General features: G+C 46.7%; 1 protein-coding gene and 1 long non-coding RNA gene across 3 annotated transcripts in view; one reads left to right on the top strand and one right to left on the bottom strand.

Moving 5' to 3' along the window:
* Positions 1–7,941, bottom strand: part of ZNF354A (zinc finger protein 354A) — a 36,691-nt gene extending 28,750 nt beyond the window's left edge. The window contains exons 1-4 of one of the 2 annotated variants that reach the window (XM_070232861.1): positions 7,697–7,941; positions 7,136–7,221; positions 3,873–3,999; positions 2,534–2,629 (exon numbers count right to left, since the gene is read on the bottom strand). In XM_070232861.1, coding sequence (XP_070088962.1) covers positions 2,534–2,629; positions 3,873–3,999; positions 7,136–7,168 — 256 coding nt within the window. In that variant the 5' untranslated portion in view covers positions 7,169–7,221; positions 7,697–7,941. The remainder of the gene's footprint in view (positions 1–2,533; positions 2,630–3,872; positions 4,000–7,135; positions 7,222–7,696) is intronic. The other variant, XM_070232862.1, reaches the window with a different exon arrangement.
* Positions 7,942–8,108: 167 nt separating this feature from the next.
* On the top strand, positions 8,109–12,575 carry LOC138917238 (uncharacterized). Its single transcript, XR_011424972.1, has 2 exons — positions 8,109–8,248; positions 9,707–12,575. It is a non-coding gene; the product is annotated as an uncharacterized lncRNA (long non-coding RNA).
* Positions 12,576–22,628: the final 10,053 nt, after the last annotated feature.

The following is a 22,628-nucleotide window of genomic DNA, read 5'->3' as shown; positions in this document are numbered from 1 at the left end:
TGAGAGGAACATGCACTGGCCGGCTTGGACGCCCTGACCCCTTCAGACACCCACCCACAGTTTGCCCTTAGGGGCGTCTTGGCAAACCCGAGCAGGGGCTAACTGAGGACGGCGACCCCGTCGCCAGGTGGTCCCAGCACCTCCCTGGACAGCTTTGGCCTCCAGCCAGACCGTCTATTCTGTTTAAGCCAACAACACCCACTTCACTCAGGACAGGAGACTCACTCATGGATGAGAGGCTCCCGGGGAGGGGAGAGGGTCCTTTCTTCTCTGCCCCTGAGCTTTCAGGCCAGACTCGCCCACCCTAGAAGCAGGACTGACACCCCTCCCAACTCGCAGCTGTTCCCTGCTGCCTGCACTCTCTGCTTACTTTGGGGTGGCGTCTGCCAGTTTCCACAAAATTAGTGTATTTCTCCCAAATGAGAGTTGAAATGATAGATAGACAAGTGTGGTTCCCACATCAAAAACCTCAACTTACAGCAGGAGGAGATCTCCCCCTGGCGTGGGGTTGGGGCATTGAGGCAGCCTGGCCCGCAGCTCATCTGCTGGGCCCCCGAGGTGAGGGCTATGGACTGACTGTCTGGACCTGTCCCAGCCTCAGACAAGTCCCCCCATGTCGCACCAACGGGCTCCTTGCTGGCCGCAGGCTGACCTTGGCAGAATGTAACCCTGGGGCTGCAGCTCCTCCCAGCTCCTCAGGGCTTGCCTGGCTCTCAGGCACAGACCAGACCCTGTGACGGGGCTCCCCGGGCCCAGTGGGATCTGATACCTGCTCCTTTCCTGCTGACTCTTCTCTGCTCTTCCCGCTCCCATCTGCACACGCTGGCTTCCTTTCTCTGGACTCGCACACAGGGCCTTTCCGATGCCTGGAACACTCCACATCCTGGGGTCCGGCCCTTCATCAGGAAGCCTTTGCCAGCACCGCCCCATCCTGTTCCACGCTGTCACCGTACTGCGTCTCTTTCCTTCCAGGTCCTGATGGGACCCTGTCATTCCACACCCTCGTGTGCACTCAGTTCAGGAGGCTGTCTCCCCACCTGACTGGGCTCCACCAGGGTAGGTCCTGCGTCTTTCTGTCGCTGCTGCACCGCCAGTGCCCAGCATGGAACTCACTCTCTGCTTATCACAGGACTGGAGCACAGTGGCAGGGCTGGAACCTGGCTCCTCCAGGGCCCAAGCCTCCCCAGTTCAACAGCTCTCCATCCCCAACTTCCAAGACAGCCGCCTCTCCTGTTTCTTCCTCCGATGACCTTCTCAGGCTCAGCCACACACTCTTCTTTAACCCACCTCGTAAAAGTTGAGGTTTCCTGGGACTCCGTCCTCTGCCCTGTCCCCTCTCCTGGTCATCGCAAGGCATCTTCAATGCCACCTTTGCACCATGACTTCCTGACCTCCCTTTCGAGTTCCAGCACCCCACACCTCATACGAGCGTCCACCGGCGATCTCTACTCGAGGGTTCCACTCACACCTCAGATGAACCCATCCCACGCCCAACTCATCCTGCACCCTCAAAGGGCCCCTCCTCTTCCCTCGTGAACCCCACTGCACGTGCCTTCGTCCGAGCCCCAGTAACGTCTTGCCTACATTATGCATTAACCTCCGGAAGGTTCCCATTCCTAACTTTGCCTCACTTTAAATCTAAGCCCGCCAACGCTTCTAAAGTGACCATTCTTATTAAATTCAAACTACACAAGGACTTCATGAATATACGCTCTGCGAGAAATCCAAACATTACGTGAGATAAAGTACCCTCTCCTCACACTCATTCTCGGTCCCGTTCCAAATGGAGCCAGCTAAGGGGTGCCCCCCAGCCCTGCTCTCTGCCCTTACATGGGGGATTTTACATCAGACAAACACCCACGCAGTTTTCTTTACACACATACGGTGATGCATCTTAGCAGTGTTTCGCAGCCTGCTTTCATCCTTCCCGCACCCTGGGCTCGGGCCACCTCACTGCGCCCTCTACCTGACTGTGGCGCTGTTCACCAGAGGGACATGCCACGGCTTCTTTAGCTATGCCTTTAGTGGAGAATGTCTGTGCTGTGTCTGATTCAGACCAACCTTTCCAAAATATCAAGGACCGTAACGTTCTTTTGCTTAAAATCCTTTAACTGTCTGCAGTCATCGAGGGGACATTCACATCTCGAGAAGTGCACCAAAGCAAGTTACAGCGTGGCCCCCCCAGCTCTCTAACACCCCTCCTCTGGCGCCTCCTCTGTCCCACATACACTGAGCTTCAGGCAGAATGACCGACCCGCAGCTCCATAACTGCACCACGTTTGTGAACGAAGACGTGGAAACGTAGCCCTCTTCTGACGCAACAGGAGAGAGGAGGAAAGAGACGGAGATTCATTTGTGAAGCGATCACCAGAGAAAAAGAGGAAGCTCATGTGGGGGCCTGCGCGTCCCCTTTGGCACTTCTTGGGGACTGAGCCCCGGAGAACATTCCTGCCCCACGCCGTCCGCCTGCCAACCAGCCTGCTGCCTGCAGCCATTCCTGGGCACCTGAGCTGCCCACTCGCCGCCCACTCACCTGCGGAGCAGCCTCCAGAACTTTCTCTCTCCACCTTCCAGGGATCTTCTCCTCGCTGCAACAGGGAGATCACTTTGGGTTTGGAAAATGGGAGTCCTGCTCACAGACAAAAAAAAAAAAGACTTTGTTTTGTTTCCACACAAAGAGGTAGCCCAGATCTGAGTGGAAAACTCAGGGGATGGGGCAAAGGGCTCCTGTGGGGTGCTGCAGCTGTGCCCCCACGATGTGAGGGGTGTGCTCGGGACAATGCAAGGGACTCCCAGGACATGACGACGTAATAACTAGTTGTAGGTGAGGGAACCGTGATAAACACGCAGCCTTCATTAGGAGGGTACCACTGGCTTTCTGTATCAGATGGAAGATGTTAGGTGCACAGACTGAATTAAAATTTGTAAAAAGCTATGTATCAAGGTATTCTGTGCCAAGCAGCTTGGTTAAAATAAGAAAACACTGTCTGACTCCCTTTCAAAGATGGCAGTCTTAAGCAAACTACAGCTCATAGGACAAATCTAGGCCACTGTCTGTTTACGTACGGCCCTTGAGAAAAGAATGGTTAAAAAAAAAAAAAAGAAATGGAATATGTTACAGAGACCATATGTGGCCTGCAAAGCCTAAAATATTTACTACCTGGCCCTTCATAGCAAAAGCATGCTGACCCCCGCAAAAGTCAAGCAGGAAAGGCAAGTGGTAGGTCCAGAGGTTGAACAAAGTCCTCTGCTGAGAGCTGTGCACACAAACCCCAGAACAATCACTGTGGGAAATGATGCCTGAACAGTGAAGACGCTTCCAATGTGCACTTATACCGAGGTAAGTGGCTGATTACTGGCACCACCTCCTCCATTCCCATACCCGGGGCAGCTCCATGCCTATGAGGGGAATATATTTTTAATACTTATTTGTGGAGATCCTGTAAGGACAATCGCACAGCAAAACTCAGGGCAAGTTTATTAGATGATCCACAGCTTTCATCTAGAGAAGTGGGTGCTACGTTATTCTGATTTATGAATTGGGGAGGCAAGCAGAAGGTCAATGAAGAGGGCAGAGGGCAGCTCTCTGCTGAGAGATGAGCAAACAAATCACAGAACAATCAGAGTAGGAAAATGTAGCCTGAACAACGAGGGACTTCTAACGTGCAGCTGTGCAGACTGCCCCATGCATGGGGTATTCCACGCCCATAAGGGGAGAAAAAGGTTTCATATTTATTCATGGAGACCCAATCTGTACAAGCCTGAGGCAAAGCTCAGCTAAAGTTTCTGATGACCCACGATTTTTAACGGAGAAGCAGGTTCCCGGTTATCCCAATTTCTGAATTCCTTCTCTACAGGGACGATTTCCTTACCCAATGAGACCAGGTTACTGTAATTCTCCAGCATCACATCCTGGTACAAGCTCCTCTGAGAAGGACTCAGCTTTCTCCACTCATCCCGCGTAAAGAGCACAGCCACATCCTCAAACGTCACCGACACCTATAATGACAAGCCATCCCATCTCACCCAGGACCACCCATCACACACTGAGGAAGGTGGCGGTGGGGAGGCAGACGGGCTACCATGAAATGCTGCTCCTATTATTCCAGGTTCTGAAGGTTCCAGATCATCTGTTTAGTGAATAGTCGACCAATGACAAATGGATACTGAGCATCAGGAAGCATGAACCAGGCTCTGTGTCAACCACAATAAGAGATGTGCGGAGGAACGAAGGCCATCAGTGGGAGTGTCCATTAGAATAATGGTTCTGATGGTGCTTCAATAATACATATTAAAGGCTATAAACGGTTTTAAACTAATATTTGTTAACTCACCAATTACTATATTTGGATTATAACAAACAGTGCACAAAAATGCACACATAGGACATTTATCGTGGGGTTAGTGATAGCAAAAAACCCGAAAACCTAAATAATCGCTGATGATGGAGACTAGGTTAAATGACTTAAGGGACTATGTGTGTGCTCACGGAAGCCTGAGGACAGCAGTAACGAAAGACTGAAACAGCTCCCTTTCATTGAACGCTTTCTATGGGTCAGGTACTGTTCTTGGAGTTTTATGTTAATCTGCAATATAATCTTCACTTAAAATTCACAACAACCCTAAGAAGAAGGCACTATTCTTGTCCCCATTTTACACAAGAGAAAACAAAGTCACAGACAGGATAAGAAATTTGTCTAAAGTCGCACAGCTGGTCAGCAGTAGAGCTGGGACTCGGATCCGGGGAGGTCCCAGTCTCCACTCTGAATCACTCTGCAAAGCGGCCTCTTGCAACCTCCCAAAGAGAGTCAACGAACAAACAAGACGATCCATTCAAGGGACTTAACCCCGTGTCTGGCTCATTTTAAAGGTTCAGATGTCAGCTGTCATCAAATCAATATAAAATGCTGGGAAATCATTAAAATTGACAGTACTAAGTCCACATTTGTTGACTTAAAAATACAGCCACGATATTAAATAGGAAAGGAAGGTTATAGATCAGTGTGTATAGCTTGCTCCCATTTTTGAAAATAACTATATATGTACGTAGAAAATGATGTTGAGGGATGCACAACAAATGACTGACAGTGATTACCTCCAGATGGTGGGGTTAAGGGCAACTTTACTTTCTTTTGTATACACGAAAAAATATACACCCACAAATACACGTACATAGACACAACTATATATACACACACATAAACACATCTACGCACATACATATATACACGTACACACACGTATACATATACATATAGGTGCAAATTTTATTCTCTAAAATTTTTACGATGATCATGCAATATTTTTATGGTAAGAAAAAGCATTAAATTACTTGCATATTGGGGAGGAATGCAAGAAATGACCTTTGCTCTCAAAGAATTTACAATCCAAGTGGCAGGCAAGAGAAGTGCAGGAAATGACTTGAACAATGAAAGAGAAAGACGTAGCTGGACAGGACCATACACCATCTCCCAGTTCAGTCTTCATTTGAGATAGAAACACAGGGTCCAGGGCAGTCAAGACCCGGGTCACATACTCTCCTAGTGGCAGAGGCAGGACAGTAATTAAAGGTTCCTTTTAACCCAGCACTCGGTATAGTCTGTCTCTGGTCTGAAAGGTCCTGTCACTGAGTGTTACACACGAGTCCACGTGGTCCTGCCACACGGGCAGCAGGCAAGGTTGGGGAGGATGCCATAGGGGATCCAGTCACACCCAGGGATGGAGAAGATTCTGGGCAAGAGAGCAAGCTGGCTCAGCTGGCATGGAAAGGAAAGCCTTAGAAAAGATCAGCCCAGACTGGCAGTGGCAGGCTCATGCCTCAGGAGACAAACCCTACTGCACTCTCCCCAAAAGCTGCCCACAGTGCAGAAGAGCTCGGGCACCACAGGGCTGGGTCTGCCCTGCTTCTGAAAGGTGCACCGGAGGCATGGCCGGACCATACCCCAAGCCTGAACCTGGAGGCCAAACACCCTGAGCCTGAATTCAGGTTAATTTCTTTGAGCCTCAGTTTCCCCATATGTAAAATGAGGCTAATAACTGTTATGAGAGCAAGAACAAAGGTGATGCTGTTCCTGTTACATGAGGATCAGTAAGGAAAGGAGGAGGATTTTCTGGGTCCTAGAAACACTGCACAGCAGCTTCTGGCTATCAACGTTAACAGTATTACTACTGGAATAATATGACTCCGCTACCACAGGCGCCACACACGAACATCTACCATCTGCCCGGCCCCATCTAACACTCTCAAGAACCAACTCACTGATGCTCTCCCAACCCTATGAGGTAGGCACTGCTCTTACTCCCATTTGACAGGTGAGGAAACTGAGGCATGGAGAGGTGGAGTTACATGTCCAAAGCCCACAAACGGCAACAGAGGAGATGGGTTCACACCCCGCCGCCTGTCTCTGAGCCCCACCTCCTCACCACTGTGCACACGGCCTCTCCACCACCCGGACCCCACGGACCTCCCTGCCGCTGCCCGAGGGGCTTCTCTCTGCCTGGGAGTCCAGAGACCTCTCCCACTGGGTCCCCTCCCGCCCGGCTCCGCTTTGTTCACGGGGGGGGGGGGGGCATCCCCATCCCCATCCCCACAACACGAAGATGGAGACGGCAGGTCGAGAACGCTTTTCGGAGAGTGGGAGAGCAAGGCACCCGATCCACAAAGTTAAGAGGCAGAAAAAACGGAAAACTATGGGCTGGAGACGCCTGGGGAGTGGAGACGCCTGGGGAAGGTGTCACGAGGATTCGCGGGGGAGCAAAGGAAAAGAAAAGCAGAGCATTCTTGCCGAGGGCAGGGAAGGGGGGAGGGAAGGAGACAAGGGCAAGACAGGGAGGCGGGAGGAAGGAGTTCTGCCAAGTGCACATGTCCCCGGGTGACAGAAGACACATGGCATCTTAGCCGTCGAGTTAGCGATCACACAGCGACTCGAGGTTAATGAGCAAAGGACTGTCTATTAGGAAAATAGAGTCTAGACGCGGATTCGGGAGAGGAGGCAAGCACGCCCTACAGGACCCCCCGTGCACCAGGCGGACCGACTCCTCCAAGGGCAAAAGGCTGGGGCTCGGAACGCTGGCGCGGGCTGGGCGGGCCCGACACGCATGGCTGCCGCCACGGCCCGGGGCGCAGTGAGCTCACCTGAGGCCTCGCTCCCCTCCGTGCAGCAGCCATGTCCGCCGGCGGCGCTCTTCCCGGAGGACGGGCGGAGGCTCCCGAAGGCGGATCTGCGGGAAGAAAGAGGGGCCAGGAGGAAGCCCCTTCCGCTGCCCGCGCCTCTGAGCCAGCAGCGCTGCGGTCCTCGCGCCTCGGACGACCCCGCGTGCCGCGGAGCGGGAAGTCGGAGGAGCCGGGGCGGGCAGCACTGGTGCGGCCCCACCTCTTCCCCGGCTCAGGGAGCCAGGACCGGGACCCCGGCAGCAGCGCCTCGCCGCGGGCTGGGCCGTCTACACCGGCGGCCCCGCAGCGCGGCCGGCACTGCCAGCACCCCGCCTCCGGAGCAGGTCCGAGGGCACACGCCGGCGCGGGGGCACCGCGCTCCGGACCTCACGCCGTCCCGGGCACAACTCGTCTCCGCGCCGCCCGCGCCCTCCGGCAAGGAGTCAGACTCCGGATTCCGAGAACTCGGCTCCGGAAAGGGCCCGCAGCCGCAGCCCCGAGCCCCGGGCCGTCCGCCCGCGTCCGCCGCCCTCCGCCGCTCACCTCGCCCAGGCTCGGCGCTTCCGGGGCCCGTGCCTCCCCGTCCACGCTCGGCCGCGGGGGCTCCGGGACCGCCCGGCCGACAGCAGCCTCGGGTCGGGATTCCCCCCGGGCGACGCCTGCGGGACCTCGGGCCCCGGAGCCGCTCGCTCCCGCAGCAAACGCCCGGTGCCCCGCGCAGGGCCCGGAGGGGCGGGGCAGGGCCGAGTGAGGGCCGGCCGGCCGCCAACGCCTCTGGGAAGTGTAGTCCACGAGAGGACCGGGGATTCTGGGGAGTGTAGTTCCCCGCGTGGCCTGCGCGGCGCGGCCCCGTTTAGCCGGTCTCGTGCCTGACTCCCGCTTCCGGGCTGGCGGGCGCGTTCTGTGCGCTGCTGCGGGCGCGCTTCCTGGTTCCTCGAGAAGGAAACGGAAGGGTGTCGTGGGAGCGCGTCTGCGGAAGTGGTAGGCAGGCGGGTGGGCGGCCGCAGGGGAGGAGCCTGTTTCCCCTTCAGTCGTTCAGCAGGCGTGCTGAGCGCCCGCCGCGTGCCGAGCGCCGTCGTGCGCGGTCCGAAGTAGGTCAGTGAACGAAACAAAGGTCATCGCCCTCGACACCTTTCTGGGCGGCGGGAGCGGAGAATAAGCCACGGACGTGTCTGTGCGACGGCTGAGAAGACAGGCGTGTGGGAGACGCGGAGGGGAGCAGGCTCGTGGGGCCCGGGCCGCGTGGGGCGGGAGGCGGGAGCCGGAGGGCAGATCCCAGGCGGCGCGGGGCGATCCCGGAACTGGGCGGACTGCAGAGCGTTCTCCTCCGTGTTTCTCACTAGAGGAACACGTGCCCCATTTAGAAGGCTTGATAAATACAGAAAAGTGAAAGGAAAATGCACTTTACGCCACCACACAAAAATAAGTGGTCCCAGTTTGTTCTTTAAACAGCCCGTTGAACTCCGTATTGATCAATCGTTGCCGCTCCCATTTTAACAAGATGGAATATTGCAGACATCAGTTGTAACCCGTGCTGGTTTTTTCCCCACTTAAGAATACGCCTTGAACATTTGCATTTGCCAGTAAATGTTCCCCGTCAGTAGTGTTTTCGGTGGCTTCAGTGCGTTCCATTGCATCTAATTAAAATTTTTAGTTAAACGTATTTAACTAAACTGAGCTTAGTTAAATATATTTAAGTAAACCTCTATTGTTGTGTTATGTCCAGTTTTTTGCTCCCTTACTAGCCTTGTAGCTACATCTTTGAGGGTTATTTTCTTAGCTTACGTTCCTTGAAGTCGAACTGCTGGGTCAAGGGCTGGTGGGGTTCTGAGCACCCTGTCTCCTCGCCTTCCTGGCAGATTTTACGGCTTGTGTTTCTATACGCAGTTTATGACAGTATGTGCCTAGCGCCCGTGCCCACTCTGGGAGTTTTCTTCTTAATGGTTTTTTTAAAAATGTTTTTGTTTATTTAATAGAGCAATTTTTTCATATCGAATTTTTAGTACTTGTCAAGTTAAATATAGACACGCATCGCGTACGGACGGGAATACGTTCTGAAAAATGTGCCGTTGGGTGATTTCCTCATTGTGTGACCATCATAGATGTACAGCCTGCTGTGCGCCCGGGCTCCTGGTGCTAATCTCACGGGGCCACTGTTGTGTCTGCCGTCCATCGTCGACTGAAACGTGCAGCGCATGACCGTATGACGTCCTGTGTTTATTGAACCATCTAGTTGTTTTCTGATGTTAATTGTTTTATATATTTAGACAGGTACTTGGACCAGTTTGTGTGGAAATGTTCAACACTTTGGTATCATTTTGAAGTAGATGCATAGTTTTTTCAAAAGAGAAAAGTGCTTTCTTGTTTACCCAATGAAAATAGTGCATTCATTCTAAAATTTTTACACACGCACTATATGGAATGAAGAAACGTGTAATAAAGAAACAAGTCCAGCGGAAACACTGATTACATCTATTCATATATGCTGTTGTGTGTGCATCCTCACATTTGTGTGTATGAAATAAATAGAATCCTGTTTCTCCTATTTTACAGTGTGAAGTATACATGCACAAAGCCAATTAGAACGTATAATTCAGCTTGACAGTGATGCTAAAGAGAACACCCCTGTAAACACCCACCCAAGCCAAGAAGTAGACCCTCTCTGGCAGTCAGTACTCCTTTGCGATCACAGCTACTGTCATGACTTTTCAGACAGATTTTTGCTGTTCTTTATAGTTTTACCACCCATTTGTGCATCCTTATGCAGTAGTTTTACCTGTTTTTAACTGTATATAATAGAATCATCCAGCTGTATTTTTTGTGTGCTTTGTTCTCCAAATAGTTTGTCAGATTCATCCTCATTGCATGTAGCTTTACCTGCTATTACTGTAGATGGACATTTGTGTTGTTTCCAATTTTAACTATTAAGAACCACAATAAAATGAATTTAGTAATATATCAGTAATAACTGCAATAACGATTGAACCTAGGTGATGGTATACAGGTTTTCACTGTAAAATTCTTTCAACTTTCCTTTGTGTTTAAAAATTTTCATAATAAAATGTCGGAATAACTGTGTCTGGGATTTGAGCCAAAATGGAACAGCCGCATTCCTCCCAGACATCCCTCTTACAGCTGAAAGCCCCTGGACATAACACAGGAAACAAGCATCGGGAGGATGAAATGTGGAAAGAGGACGGCCAGCTGCCCCAGGACTTGAGGGCTGAGGAGCACCGTGGTGGTAAATCCGCGTCTTCCTCATCTCCTCCCATGTCGCTCGGCTAAGGTATTGGAGACGCTCGCAAGCCAGAAACAGCGACACACACAGACCGAACAAGTTCTGAGAAAAGTCAAAGCGGGGAAAAGAGTGGCTAACGCAGAGCACTTCTGGTACCACCCACCTTACTCCAACCAAACCCCCACGAGAACCCACCCCACTCACCTGAACCAGAGAAGCCGGAGGAAGTGGGAAGAGAAGGAACTGTCGACCATGAATTCTACAAAGAGGAAAGATCATTCAAGAATAAAAGGGAAATAGGGACATTCTCAAAGGATAACTACGAGTGTTTACTGCCAGCAAAGCTCCCCTTAGAGAGTAATTACAGGAAATACTCTAAACAGAGTAAGTGATAACAGAAAAAGGTTTGGAACTATAGAAAGAAAAAAACATGAACGTCAGAGTGGGTAAAAATAGGGGTAAATAAAATAGACTATCCTACTTTTGAGTTTTTTAAATCATAGGTGATGGTTGAAGGAAAAATAGCACCATTTGCAGTGGTGCTCCATGCATACAGGAGAAGGAGTTAGGACGGCTGTGTTTAAGAAGTGGAGGCAAAGGGGCATAAATGGAAGTTGGGTTTCTGCATTTTGCTGACTAAGTTATGTCTATATTTTATGTCGAGAGCAACCACTAAAAAACCATACAAAGTGATTTACTCCAAAACAGTGGAATAAATCAAGATGGAATTATTTTTTTTCAAAGAGTTTGAATAATTTATTTTATGATGGAGTTGAAGAATGTATTTCCAAAATAATACATTTAGGTAATAAGTGATTTTTATACATACTTATCTGTAGAATATTAATGAATTCCATATTACGTTTAGATATTTAATTTTTCATGTAAAAAAAATTCCGTTTTCAAAGTTCACATATTTGCACATTTTCAGCTCCATATGATTTTTAGTATCACTTATCAGTTTGATTGTGCTTGCAATTAAGTTTATAGGTAAACTCCTGGATAGCTGACTTTTGACAATTAAATCTTTCCATTTAGGATATGGATTTTTTTCTCAAATGCCAGGCTTTTTATCATTTCTTGCAGATTTCTTTCCTTTTTCGTCTTTGGAAGGTTTTTAGAATTGTCTTTTATTATGAAACTACGTGTAGCTAACCCTCAAAGTGGATCTTTTTCTTTTTTTTCTTTTATTGCGGTAACATTGGTTTCTAGCATTATATAAAATTCAGGTGTACATCATTATATTTTGATTCCTGTGTAGATTGCATCTGTTCACCAGCCAAAGACTAATTATATCCATCGCCACACACATGTGCCTAATCGCCTCTTTCCCCCTTCAGCCTCCCCCTTCACCAATCCAATCTCTCTGTATGTGGTTGTTGCTGTTTTTATCTTCTATTCATGAGTGAGATCATAGGGTATTTCACTTTCTCCCTCTGACTTATTTCGCTTAGCATAATACCCTCAAGGTCCATCCATGTTACAAATGGCCAAATTTCATCATTTCTTATGGCTGAGTAGTATTCCATTGTGTTTATCCATTCGTTCCTTGATGGGCACCTAGGTTGCTTCCAAGTCTTGGCTATTGTGAATAAGGCTGCAATGAACATAGGGGTGCATATTTCAAGTTGGAATTCTAAAAAATACTCAGGTAACCGATGGAAAGGCAAGAAAAGAGAAACCGAAGAATGAGAAGCAGAAAACAAACTAAAAATCATTTTTCTGTGATTAATCAAATGCCTCACGATAGATAAGATACTCTATCTTGGGGGGTTTTTTATTTTTCCTTTTCAGATAAGAGTAATAATAGCTTTAACAAGCATGCTGCTGTAACAAGCTGCTCACAAAAAGATCAATACTGTATGATTCCACTTATATGAGGTACTTAGAGGAATGAAAATCGTAGAGACAGACAGCAGAGGGTGCCTGCCAGGGGCTGGGGGAGCGGAAGTGAAAAGTTAGTGTTTAATGGGCACAGGGTTTGAGTTTTACAAGATGAAGGGTTCTGCAGATGGACGGTGGTGAAGGTTGGACAACATTATGTAATTAATACCATAGATACTTTACACAAAGTGAATTTAATACCACTGAACTGTACATGTAAAATGCTTAAGATGGTAACTTTTATGTTAGGTGTATTTTACCACAATAAAAAATTGAGAAAAGTGCTGTAAACATTCTGTACGCACAGGTGTACCTCTTCATGAGTTTTCTAGGGTTTGCAGATGCCTGCGGCTTGCAGATGCCTGCGGATGTGTGAAGACTTTCCTGGGAGTCCCAGCTTTAAGGGAATGAATTTCTAGGCCACAGTGTCCATTTGTACTCTGCTGCATGGGGAAGGCTCTCTTCTCGCTCCCCAGAGGACTCCTAAAATGGTGCAGTGCCCCAGGGTGTCACTCGGGGCGCGGCACCCTGGGCCTGCTGAAACCGGTGTCTTCCAGGAAGACATCTTTCCTGAGAATGAGAGACCCCAAATGCAGGGCTTCCCTCTCTGTAGTCATGTTTCTGTTAACAGTGAAGCGTTGTGTTAGAAATGGGGTACACGGACCCATAGGGGGCTCTGAAGCCAGGTGTTTCAACAATCTGGGAGGCATGCTAATTTCTTTGAACAGTCCTTTCTCATCCATTCAACAAACCCTGTCAAATAATAAACTGCTCTTGAGAGAGTGTACAGTGAGAACAAAGCAAGAAGGGCTTTGGTAAAAGAAAATATTGAATGCTGAAAATGGTGCGCGTGCACACACACTTTTTTTTTAGAGTAAGCACTACTCTTCAGTAAGAGATGATGTGAAAAACATTGCAAAGTGGATGCCAACTAGCACCTTAGTGGGCTTGCTAATGACAACTCTGTCTGCAGCTCTCAATGTTCATCCATAGGAGGGGCCATTTACCATGTGACTTGTGTTTTTTCTAACACCATCAAGTGATTAACACAATTGTGACACTATTTACCTGGAGATAGCATCAGATCCCACAAATTATGGGTTCAGCCGCACAAGCATGCCCCCACCCCTAACTTCAGATGCCAATCGCAAGGTCAGGTGTTACCTGTGTTTCTGACCTAATGGCTATATCAGAGGTTTCCACAGCCCCCTCCTCGGGTTCAATTAATTTGCTAGAGCTGCTCATAGGACTCAGAAAAAGCTTTTACTTCTTAGATCACCAGCTTATTGTAAAAGGATCTATCTCAGGAACAGCAAGATGGAAGAGCTGCAGAGGGCAAGGTGTGGGGAAAGGGGAGCGGAGCTTACTTGCTGTCTCCACGTGCCACTCTCCCAGCACCTCTGCAAGTTCGTCAAACTGGAAGCTCGCCAAACCCCAGCCTTTTGAGTTTTGATGAAAGCTTCATTACGTAGGCACGATTGATTGATTGATCGATTGATTAAATCATTGGCCATTGGTGATTGAACTTAATCTCCAGTCCCTCTCCCTTTCCCTGAAGGTGGGGAGTAGGGTAGGGCTAAGTTGCAACCCTCTAATCACGTGGTAGGTTCCCATGGCACCCAGCCCCCATCTTTAAGGGCTTTCCAAAAGTTAGCTCATTAGCATAAACTCAGGTGTGGTTGAAAAGGGCTGGTTGTGAATATCAAGACGCTTATCACTTAAGGAAGTCCAAGTGTTCTAGGAGCTCTGTGCCAGAAACTGGATGAAGGTCAGATGCATATTTCTGATTATAAACTACAAACTGGCAACAACAGCAACTTTAAACAGTCGTAGCTACGTGTTAATGATGCTCATTATTTTCCTCTATTACTTTTTTAAATGCAAATTTTTAAGTATACCTTTTCATAAATGTTGATAAATTTGTTTGACCCCAAATAAAACATGGAACATTCTCACCATCCCTGAAAGTGCCCTCAACTCCTTCCCACTGAAGACCACCCACCCAGCAGGAGCAACCGTCCCGATTCCTTTCACCATCAAAATTAGTTTTGCCAGTTCTAAAACTTCATATAAATAGAATCATCTAGTATGTACTTTTCTGTGTCCGGCTTCTTTGACCCCACATTGTATTTATGAGATTCATCCACGATGTCCTGTGTGTCTTGTCATTGCGTGAAGTATTTCGTTGCACAAATATACAACAACGTCTATCCATGCATCTGTTGATGGGCGTTTGGCTCGTTTATAAGTTGTATGAATAAGGCTGCCATGAGCATTAGTGTACAAATTGGAACTGCTAGGTGTAGGGTAGGCGTGTTGTCTGCTCGGGCTACCATAACAAAATGCCGTAGGCTGGGCGGTTTAAACAGTGGAAACGTATTTCTCACAGCTCTGGAGGCTAGGATGTCCTGGGGAATTCTCATCTGAGGAGCCTGAGATCAAGGTGCCAGCAAGCTCGGGTTCATTTGGCTTGTGGGCAGCTGCCATTTGCCTGTGTGCTCACATGACTTCTTTGTGAGTGAAGGAAAGAGAGAGCAAGCGAGCGAGCCCTCTTCTAACAAGGGCCCCCCTCCCCCCCATGGCCTCATCTAACGCTAGTTACCTCTCAAGGGCCTCATTTTTAAATGCCACTAAATTGGGGGTTAGAGTTTCAACATACAAATTTTGGGGGGACACAAACATTCAGTCCATAACAGTGGGTGATGTTTAACTTATAACAAACTATTAAGTAGTTTTTCAAAGTGGTTGTATCATTTTACACTTCCAAGAGCAATGTGTGAGAGTTCCACATACTCACCAACACTTGGTATTGTCATTTTCTTTTTCATTTTAGCCTTTTATTGACTGTACAGTGGCATCTCATGACACTTTTAATCTGCATTTTCTGGAGTAATGATTTTGAGCTCTCTTCCTGGGCTAATGGGCCGTTTGTGTGTATTCTTTCATGACGCGTCTGCTCTAGTCTCTTGCACGTCATCGTCACAGTTGTAAAGGTCTCTATGAAATATGATTGATTCGGTGGCAAAGGATACAAGCAGGTCTGAAGAGAGTCAGGACTTGCAGGGGAGTGGGGTGCCACCAGTTAGACGGCTGTTTTTCTTACCCTCCCAACCGTAAATTAAATTTCATTAAGCCTCTAGATGCTGTATCAACTTAAACTGTCCCTTAGCCTTTTGGTCACATAACTTAATTTAGCTTCTCTTAGACGTTTCCTGGCGAGTTTACTTATCTCAAACAATGGTTCTGCAGGTGAGGAATGCCTCTGCAAGGCCTGGCTAATTTTATCAAACTCAGATGGATAAAACTGATATCAAAATTGGTATCAAAGTCAGTTATCTCATGTTGTTAAGAACTTTATTTAAAGGCACTCACCCGAGCAGAGACTCTGCATTCTCATTATAACACTGATTATTCGTCATTGTTCAGCTGTGTCCCTGAGCTCTGGCACAGCTTGTTGTCTTCAGATGACCCCAACTGGAAGCAAACTGCTCTACCACCAGAGGACCTCAGGGGTCGCTTTCTGCTTCATTCCCACGGTTCTGATCCTTCAATCATTATCTCTTTGTTATATGATGTTTAACATAATAATGTAACAAGTAATAACCTGTATCTGTAATCATACTACATGCCTATACCAATTACAGTAGTCACCACTTATCCATGGCTTTGCTTGGAGGCCAACCACAAATCTTAGAATATTAATATTTTATTAATAGTTTATGGATTGTTAATATTAAATGGAAAATTCCAGAAATAAACAAATTATAAGTTTTAAATTGCGTGTTGTTCTGAGCAGCAGGATGAAATCTCGAGCCATCTCGCTCCGTCCTGCTTTGGCTGTGACTCATCCGTTTGTCCAGCAGATCCACGCTGTCTATGCTACCTGCCCATTAGTTGCTTAGTAGCCATCTGGGTTATCAGATTGACTCACGGTGCTTGTGTTCAAGTCACCCTTATTTAGCCCAAAGCACCAGAGTAGTGATGCTGGCAATTAGGGTATGCCAAAGAGAAGCCCTAGACTGCTTCCTTTACGTGAAAAGGTGAAAGTTCTCGACTTAATAAGGAAAGAAAAAATCATATGCTGAGGTTGCTAAGATGTACGGTAACTTTTTTTTACAGTATATTTGCTATAGTTCTATTTTATTATTATAGTTGTTAATCTCTTACCCTGCCTAATTTATAAATTAAAGTTTATCATAGGTGTGTATGTATAGGAAAAACTATGAATAGTATATATAGGGTTAGGTACTATCCCCGGTTTGAAGCATCCACTGGGGGTCTTGGAATGTGTCCCCCATGGATAAGGGGGGCTACTGTAATAACATTAATTGAAATCCGAATCTAATCTTGTTCTTGTGAAAACTAATAAACAGAAACTTCATTTTAATAAACAGAAAATTCATTTTCCTTCGGGAAAGCCAGAAGGGGAGCTCTCCCCCCCAGGATGATTGCAGAGGCCGACAGGAAGAAGAAAGACTTCCTCTTCTTGCCCAGCAACAGCTCAGCCAATGAGGGACTGTCCCAACTCAGCCAGTGAAAAGCCACCACACCTGGGACTCCCAGTCTCCTACAGGGGACTCTGCTTACCATGGCCCTCTCACCTTTCTCTTCCCCCCTTTAAAGAGTTTCTCCTCCTCGTGTTGCTCTAGACTTGCACGTGGCTCGCCATGGTTGCAGAGCTTGAACTGCAATTCTTTTCTGATCTGGAATAAACCCTTTTTGCTGGAGAAATAGGTGGTTGGCTGTTTAAGGTCAGCGTTCTACAAGACTAAAATTATTGGCTAGGTTTAAGGTACACATATTTTGAAACATTTACAATTGATCCGGTTCTAACAAGTAATCCACACTTGTTCCTTTCTCATTCATGTTGATGTGGATTAAGGCTGCCCCAGCCAGAGAAGCCCAAGGTGACCTGGCCTACATGCCAAACTATACGACCCAGTGGACTTTTTTTATGGTATGAATTAGGACTGCCCCAGGGAGAGAAGCCCGGGGCATCCTCACCTGCATGCCGATCTATATGGCCAGATTCGTATCTAAAGTTATATGACCTCACAATAACCAGACCCCATCTGCACTGAAATCATTTAATGACTTTTTACATCATCTTTTCTTTTTTTCCAGTAAAAATAAGTCACGTACCCATGCCTTATAAAATTAGCCCTAACCCTCAACTCAGGGCAGCAGCAGGAGCTCTGACTGCCCGTGGGTCTTGTCCCCACACACCAGCTCTGCCTGCCCATGGGCCCTGTCCCCATGCCAGAGGGGGCAGCAGAAGCGGCGGCAGCAGAAGCTCTGAGTGCCCATGGGTCCTGTCCCCATGCTATTCCACACTATTCTCTAAATAAAAGAGCACTACTGCCAGATCTTGAGAGTCTAAGAAATCTTTCTTTCGACTCCTCGGCTCACCGACCCCGCATCAATGTTATTGATGACTTTATGGCAATACTTTCCGTTTCTTGATTCAGCAACATATCAGCCTGAGAAATGTGACTCAGTGGTGCAAATATCAGCGAAGCATTCCAGTTTGAGTCGCCTCTAAGAAGGAATCCTCTGGGTGGCAACCAGGTCAATCTCAGCGACCTCTGTTTGATATGAAGATGAGATTTTAAAGAGGAAAAATTCACAAGGGTCTTAAGAGCCCCCTTCATTAACAAAATCAAGCAGCAATAATTTCTTTAGCAAACATCAAGTAGCAGCAAATTGTGGTCCATTAATCTCTTGCTACCATAGGGCGTATTTTGAGAAAATTTTAAGGTACCCGGTAAAGATTTCCTCCTGTGCTGTTAGCAACTGTAGGGCTCAAGCAGAATTCCGTAAAGTATGCGATTCTGTGCAGGAGGCGATGCTGTGAGTCCCTGTGTTCTGAAGGCCTCCAGACGCCAGGTAGCAATGGCCCACACAGAAGGACAAATCTGAGAAATAGACTTGAAGTGGAAGTGAGTGTTTTCTGTCCCAAGAGGGAAAGGTGAGAAATCATGATTAATAAATATGACCATGCATCTTAACATACAGAAAAGTTTAGATCTTCTATCTGAGAGTGTATGTCTAAGATTAGATGTGTGACTTTCGGGCTATCGTCCTCCTGATTGAATGTCCAGAAGTATCTTCTGGCCCAGCAGCCATAATTTCACTTGGCTTCACACCATCATGTTGTTTCATTCATGTTTTGAATAGCCCAGCGTGCCAGCTGCTCTGCGTCAGACATTTCCCTTCAGTGGGAGTGGTCTGTTCAGAAGTGCACACAGCGGTTCACTGGCTGTTTCTTCTGAGGCTTCAGGTGATACTCAGGTAGCAAGAATCACCCTGGCTTTGACGCCCTGGGCCCTACCGGATGCAATGGCTCTCGTCACGTCCTATGAACACAGCTTAGTTGCCAAGGTCCGGCCAAGGGACTTGCCCATCCAGACAGTTTGCCATCAGGAGTCGTTTTATCACAAGCAACGTTGCCTAGTAATGCGGCTGATGAATCTTGGTAGCATGTTACCAAGGCAATCAGAGCCATAAATAAGATGCTTAGAAACACGGTTGACCTGCTTTCTTGGTTGGTTACCAGGGGAACAGAGCTAGTATGCCAATCAAGGTCAAATTCTTTCACAGAGAAAGGGAAAGGATTTTTTTAACTCCTTACCTATCATCTGTCTCCTTGTTCTTGGGTTGATTTGTTTTTTAATTAAACTGTTTTTTGAGATAACTGTTTATTCCCATGCAGTTGTAAGAAATAACACGGAGTTGTAAGAAATAATAATATACTTTACCCCATTTCCCCAATGGTAACATCTTGCAAAACTATAGTACAATAGCACATTGCTTAGTTTTTGTAATACAGAGAAGGAGACAAGTTAGTATAAACACGATCACCAGGACTTGTATTGTAAAATGGGTCATTAACATCCCATTTAGTCCTTAAATAATTAGGTGATAATTTTGATCAAAATAATTTCTTAGTATCCATAATATTTTTATAGGCAATTTTCTACTAAATAAGAGTATGACAGTATTTAACACACCAAATAGTGTTAATTGACAGAGTTAACATATCAAGCCAGAGTACAGTGTCCCTTTTACGTATTTCAAACTTAGTATGTTTTAAATAGGATATTTTACCTTCACTCCCAAACCAGTTTTACCAACATTTTTTAGATAGACTTTGTTTTTTTCGATCAGTATTAGTTTCACAGTGAAACTGAGCAGAAAGTACAGAGAGCTCCCAGACACCTCCTACCCCGCGTGCACAGCTTCCTCCACTGTCAACATCCAGACCCAGATGGCACATTTGATACAATACATCAATAGCTCCCAAAGTCCACTTTACATTAAAACTCATTCTTGGTGTTGCCTCACTTTTTTTTTTTTTTTTTTTTTTAAAATCTCAGTTAATGGCGACTCTGTCCTTTGGGTGCTCAGGTAAAAGATTCCAGATTTTCCTTGATCTCTCTCTTCTTTCTCATACCCCACATTGATCCACTAGTAAAGTTAGGACTTTTCCAAATCCCAAATCTACTTTGGTCACAAAAAAACAAAATTAAGCTTTCTGGTTTGAATTGTCAGAATACTCAGTCAATATTTTTATAGCTTCAAATAGCCTGTTTTAATTATCCCCTTAGGAAAGCTTTTTTTCTTAGTCTGCGTTCCTAACATTTTTCCTTAGATGGTAGCACAGATCATTGGTCAGATTCCAGTACAGGTTTAAGTTAGCGATGAGCTTCTGCAGCCTAGAGCCAACTTTGTCAGAGTTCTTGGTCAGCTGCTCAGATTTCCCCCATATACGTAGGCTCAGGCACCTTTGCAAAGGTCAGGGTCACACTGAGCTGCTGTGGGTATTGCATAGCCGCTCTGTGCGTCAGGCCATTTGGCAGTCCCATCCAGCACTGTGCGCAACCAGCAGACCATCTGTTCTTTCCTTGCATGCCCTGCAGTGGAGTGCTCCTGGGTGCTTTCCTGAGGGGATTGGAGGTCAGAGGGAACCCGGTAGTTTCATATATAGTGTCACATGTGGTGTCCATAGATCTGCCTGCCCTCCTTCCTTTGTGCCCACGCCTGGATTTGTGTATTTCACAGTGGTAGTGGTGGGGTGGGGAAAGGTGTGGTTCCCGGGTGCAGCTCTCAGATGCTTTCAAGTGGGGATGAGCCCAAGCGCGAACGGAACCACCTTGTGGTCCCATCCCTTTCACTTGAGTCAAAAACGGGGGGACATCAGGGTTCTGTGCCAGCTGTGACTTTTGCAGCCCAACTGTGGCATTGTTTCTGTCAGTCTCTCTGTGGAGGGATTTGGAGACAGGTCTGCTTCAATGACAGTCTTTCTCTTGGCACAGATTTGGCCTCGTTCTGAACCTTGTTAATTTTTTCTGTTGGATTTAGCTCTGGCTTTTGTCCCAGAAAATGTCTAAGACAATGAATAATAACCAAGTCATTGTTTCACTTTCTTGGTTGTGTAATTGAAATTGTTGCCATTTTGTGATACAGTTTTTATACTGTACTAACAAGACGAAAATTCTCTGTCCTGAGTCCCCACAGATTGTACTTTGTGCCTCTGGCCATTTCCTGATCTCGTCCACTTATCAAAGGGACTGCGAGGCCAGTTTGGAACTCAACTTGCTACTCCAAGGACCTCAGGACATAGTCTTAGTTCCAGACATCTCTAGGAATGTGGCTTACGTGACAGCAAAAGGCACAAGCTGAAGAGCATCAGGAGCTCGGCAGTGTCGGAGGCCCCAGTTCATCAGAGCTGTTGCTTCCCGTCTTCACAGCCACACATTCACCTCTGCTGAGCCTCATGACAGCACATGACCCTAAAGTGCCTTTTGGGCAGATAAACTTGCAGTTAACTTCGCTTAGTTTTCTCCTGACAATTTGGCTTTCCTGAGCCCACAGGTGGGAAGCATCCCTGACGTGCCTGTTTCAGTTGTGTAGCTTAGCAGGTGCACGGGAGCTGTTTCCGAATAGCCCCTGTTGTTGAGAAACGCTTATCCAATAGTAACTCACGGAGCAGGTGCTCTGCGTGGCCCAGCACTGGTGTCGCTTCCTGTCTCCCAGGGATCCGCATCACAGCCACACTGCCCTAACACCGAAGTCTTCTGCCTGTTTTGATGGAGTTGCTCCTCTGTTTGTTATTTATGAGTTATTTATGTTCTGGGTAAAAGATCTTTGTCAGATGTATGTGCTGTGTGCTGTGAGTATATTCTCATCTGTGGCTTGCTTTCTCATTTTCTTAATGGCGTCTTTTGGTGAGAAGAAAGTTTTAATTTTGATAGTACGATTTGTCACATCTTTTTCTTTTCTAGTTAGCGCTTACATGCCCTGTTTAGGAGATCTTTACTCAGGCAAAGGTTAAGATTTTCCCCTCTAAGCTTTATAATTTTGCCTCTTACATTGAGATCTGTGGTCCATTTTGAGTTAATGTTTGTGTCTGGGGTGAGCTCTGGTTGAAGTTCTCTTTTCCCATGAGGAAATCCGGTTGTCTCAGCATCCTTCATTGCGAGGGCTTCCCTTTTCTCAGTGAACTGCCTCGAAGTCTTTATCAACAAACCAATTATCTGCATATATTTTCTTCTAGGTATTTTACAGTTTTAGGTATTACATTCAAAATAAACAAGTGGAACTACATCAAACTAAAAAGCTTCTGTGCAGCGAAGGAAACCATCATCAAAATGAGAAGGCATCATACTGAATGGGAGAAGATATTTGCAAATCATATATCCAACAAGGGTTACTATTCAAAATACATCAAGAACTCATACAATTCAACAACAAAAAAGCAAACAACCCTGTTAAAAAATGGGCAGAGGATCTGAACAAATGTTTTTCCAAGGAAGATATACAGATGGCCAACAGGCTCATGAAAAGATGTTCAACATCACTAATTATTAGGGAAATACAGATCAAAATCACAATGAGATATCACCCCATACCCATCAGAATGGCTATTATTAAAAAGACAAGAAATAACAAATGTTGGAGAGGATGTGGAGAAAGGGAACCCTCGTGCACCTCTGGTGGGGATGTAAATTGGTGCAGCCACTATGGAAAACAGTGTGGAGACTCCTCAAAAAATTAAGAACAGAACTCCCATATGACCCAGCTATTCCACTGCTGGGTATGTATCCAAAGAACATGAAAACACTCGTTCAAAAAGATATATGCACCCCTATATTCATTGCAGCATTATTTACAATAATTTACAAGGTATGGAAACAACTGAAGTGTCCATTAATGGATGAATGGATAAAGAAGATGTGGTGTATATATATATATATATATATATATATATATATATATAAAATGGAATACTACTCAGCCATAAAAAAGAATGAAATTTTGCCATTTGCAACAACATGGATGGACCTTGAGGGC

This window comes from Equus caballus, chromosome 14, assembly GCF_041296265.1.
Source record: "Equus caballus isolate H_3958 breed thoroughbred chromosome 14, TB-T2T, whole genome shotgun sequence".
Lineage (NCBI taxonomy): Eukaryota > Metazoa > Chordata > Mammalia > Perissodactyla > Equidae > Equus > Equus caballus.
The sequence above is the reverse complement of the archived record's forward strand: the minus strand, read 5'-3'. Positions and strand labels throughout refer to the sequence as shown.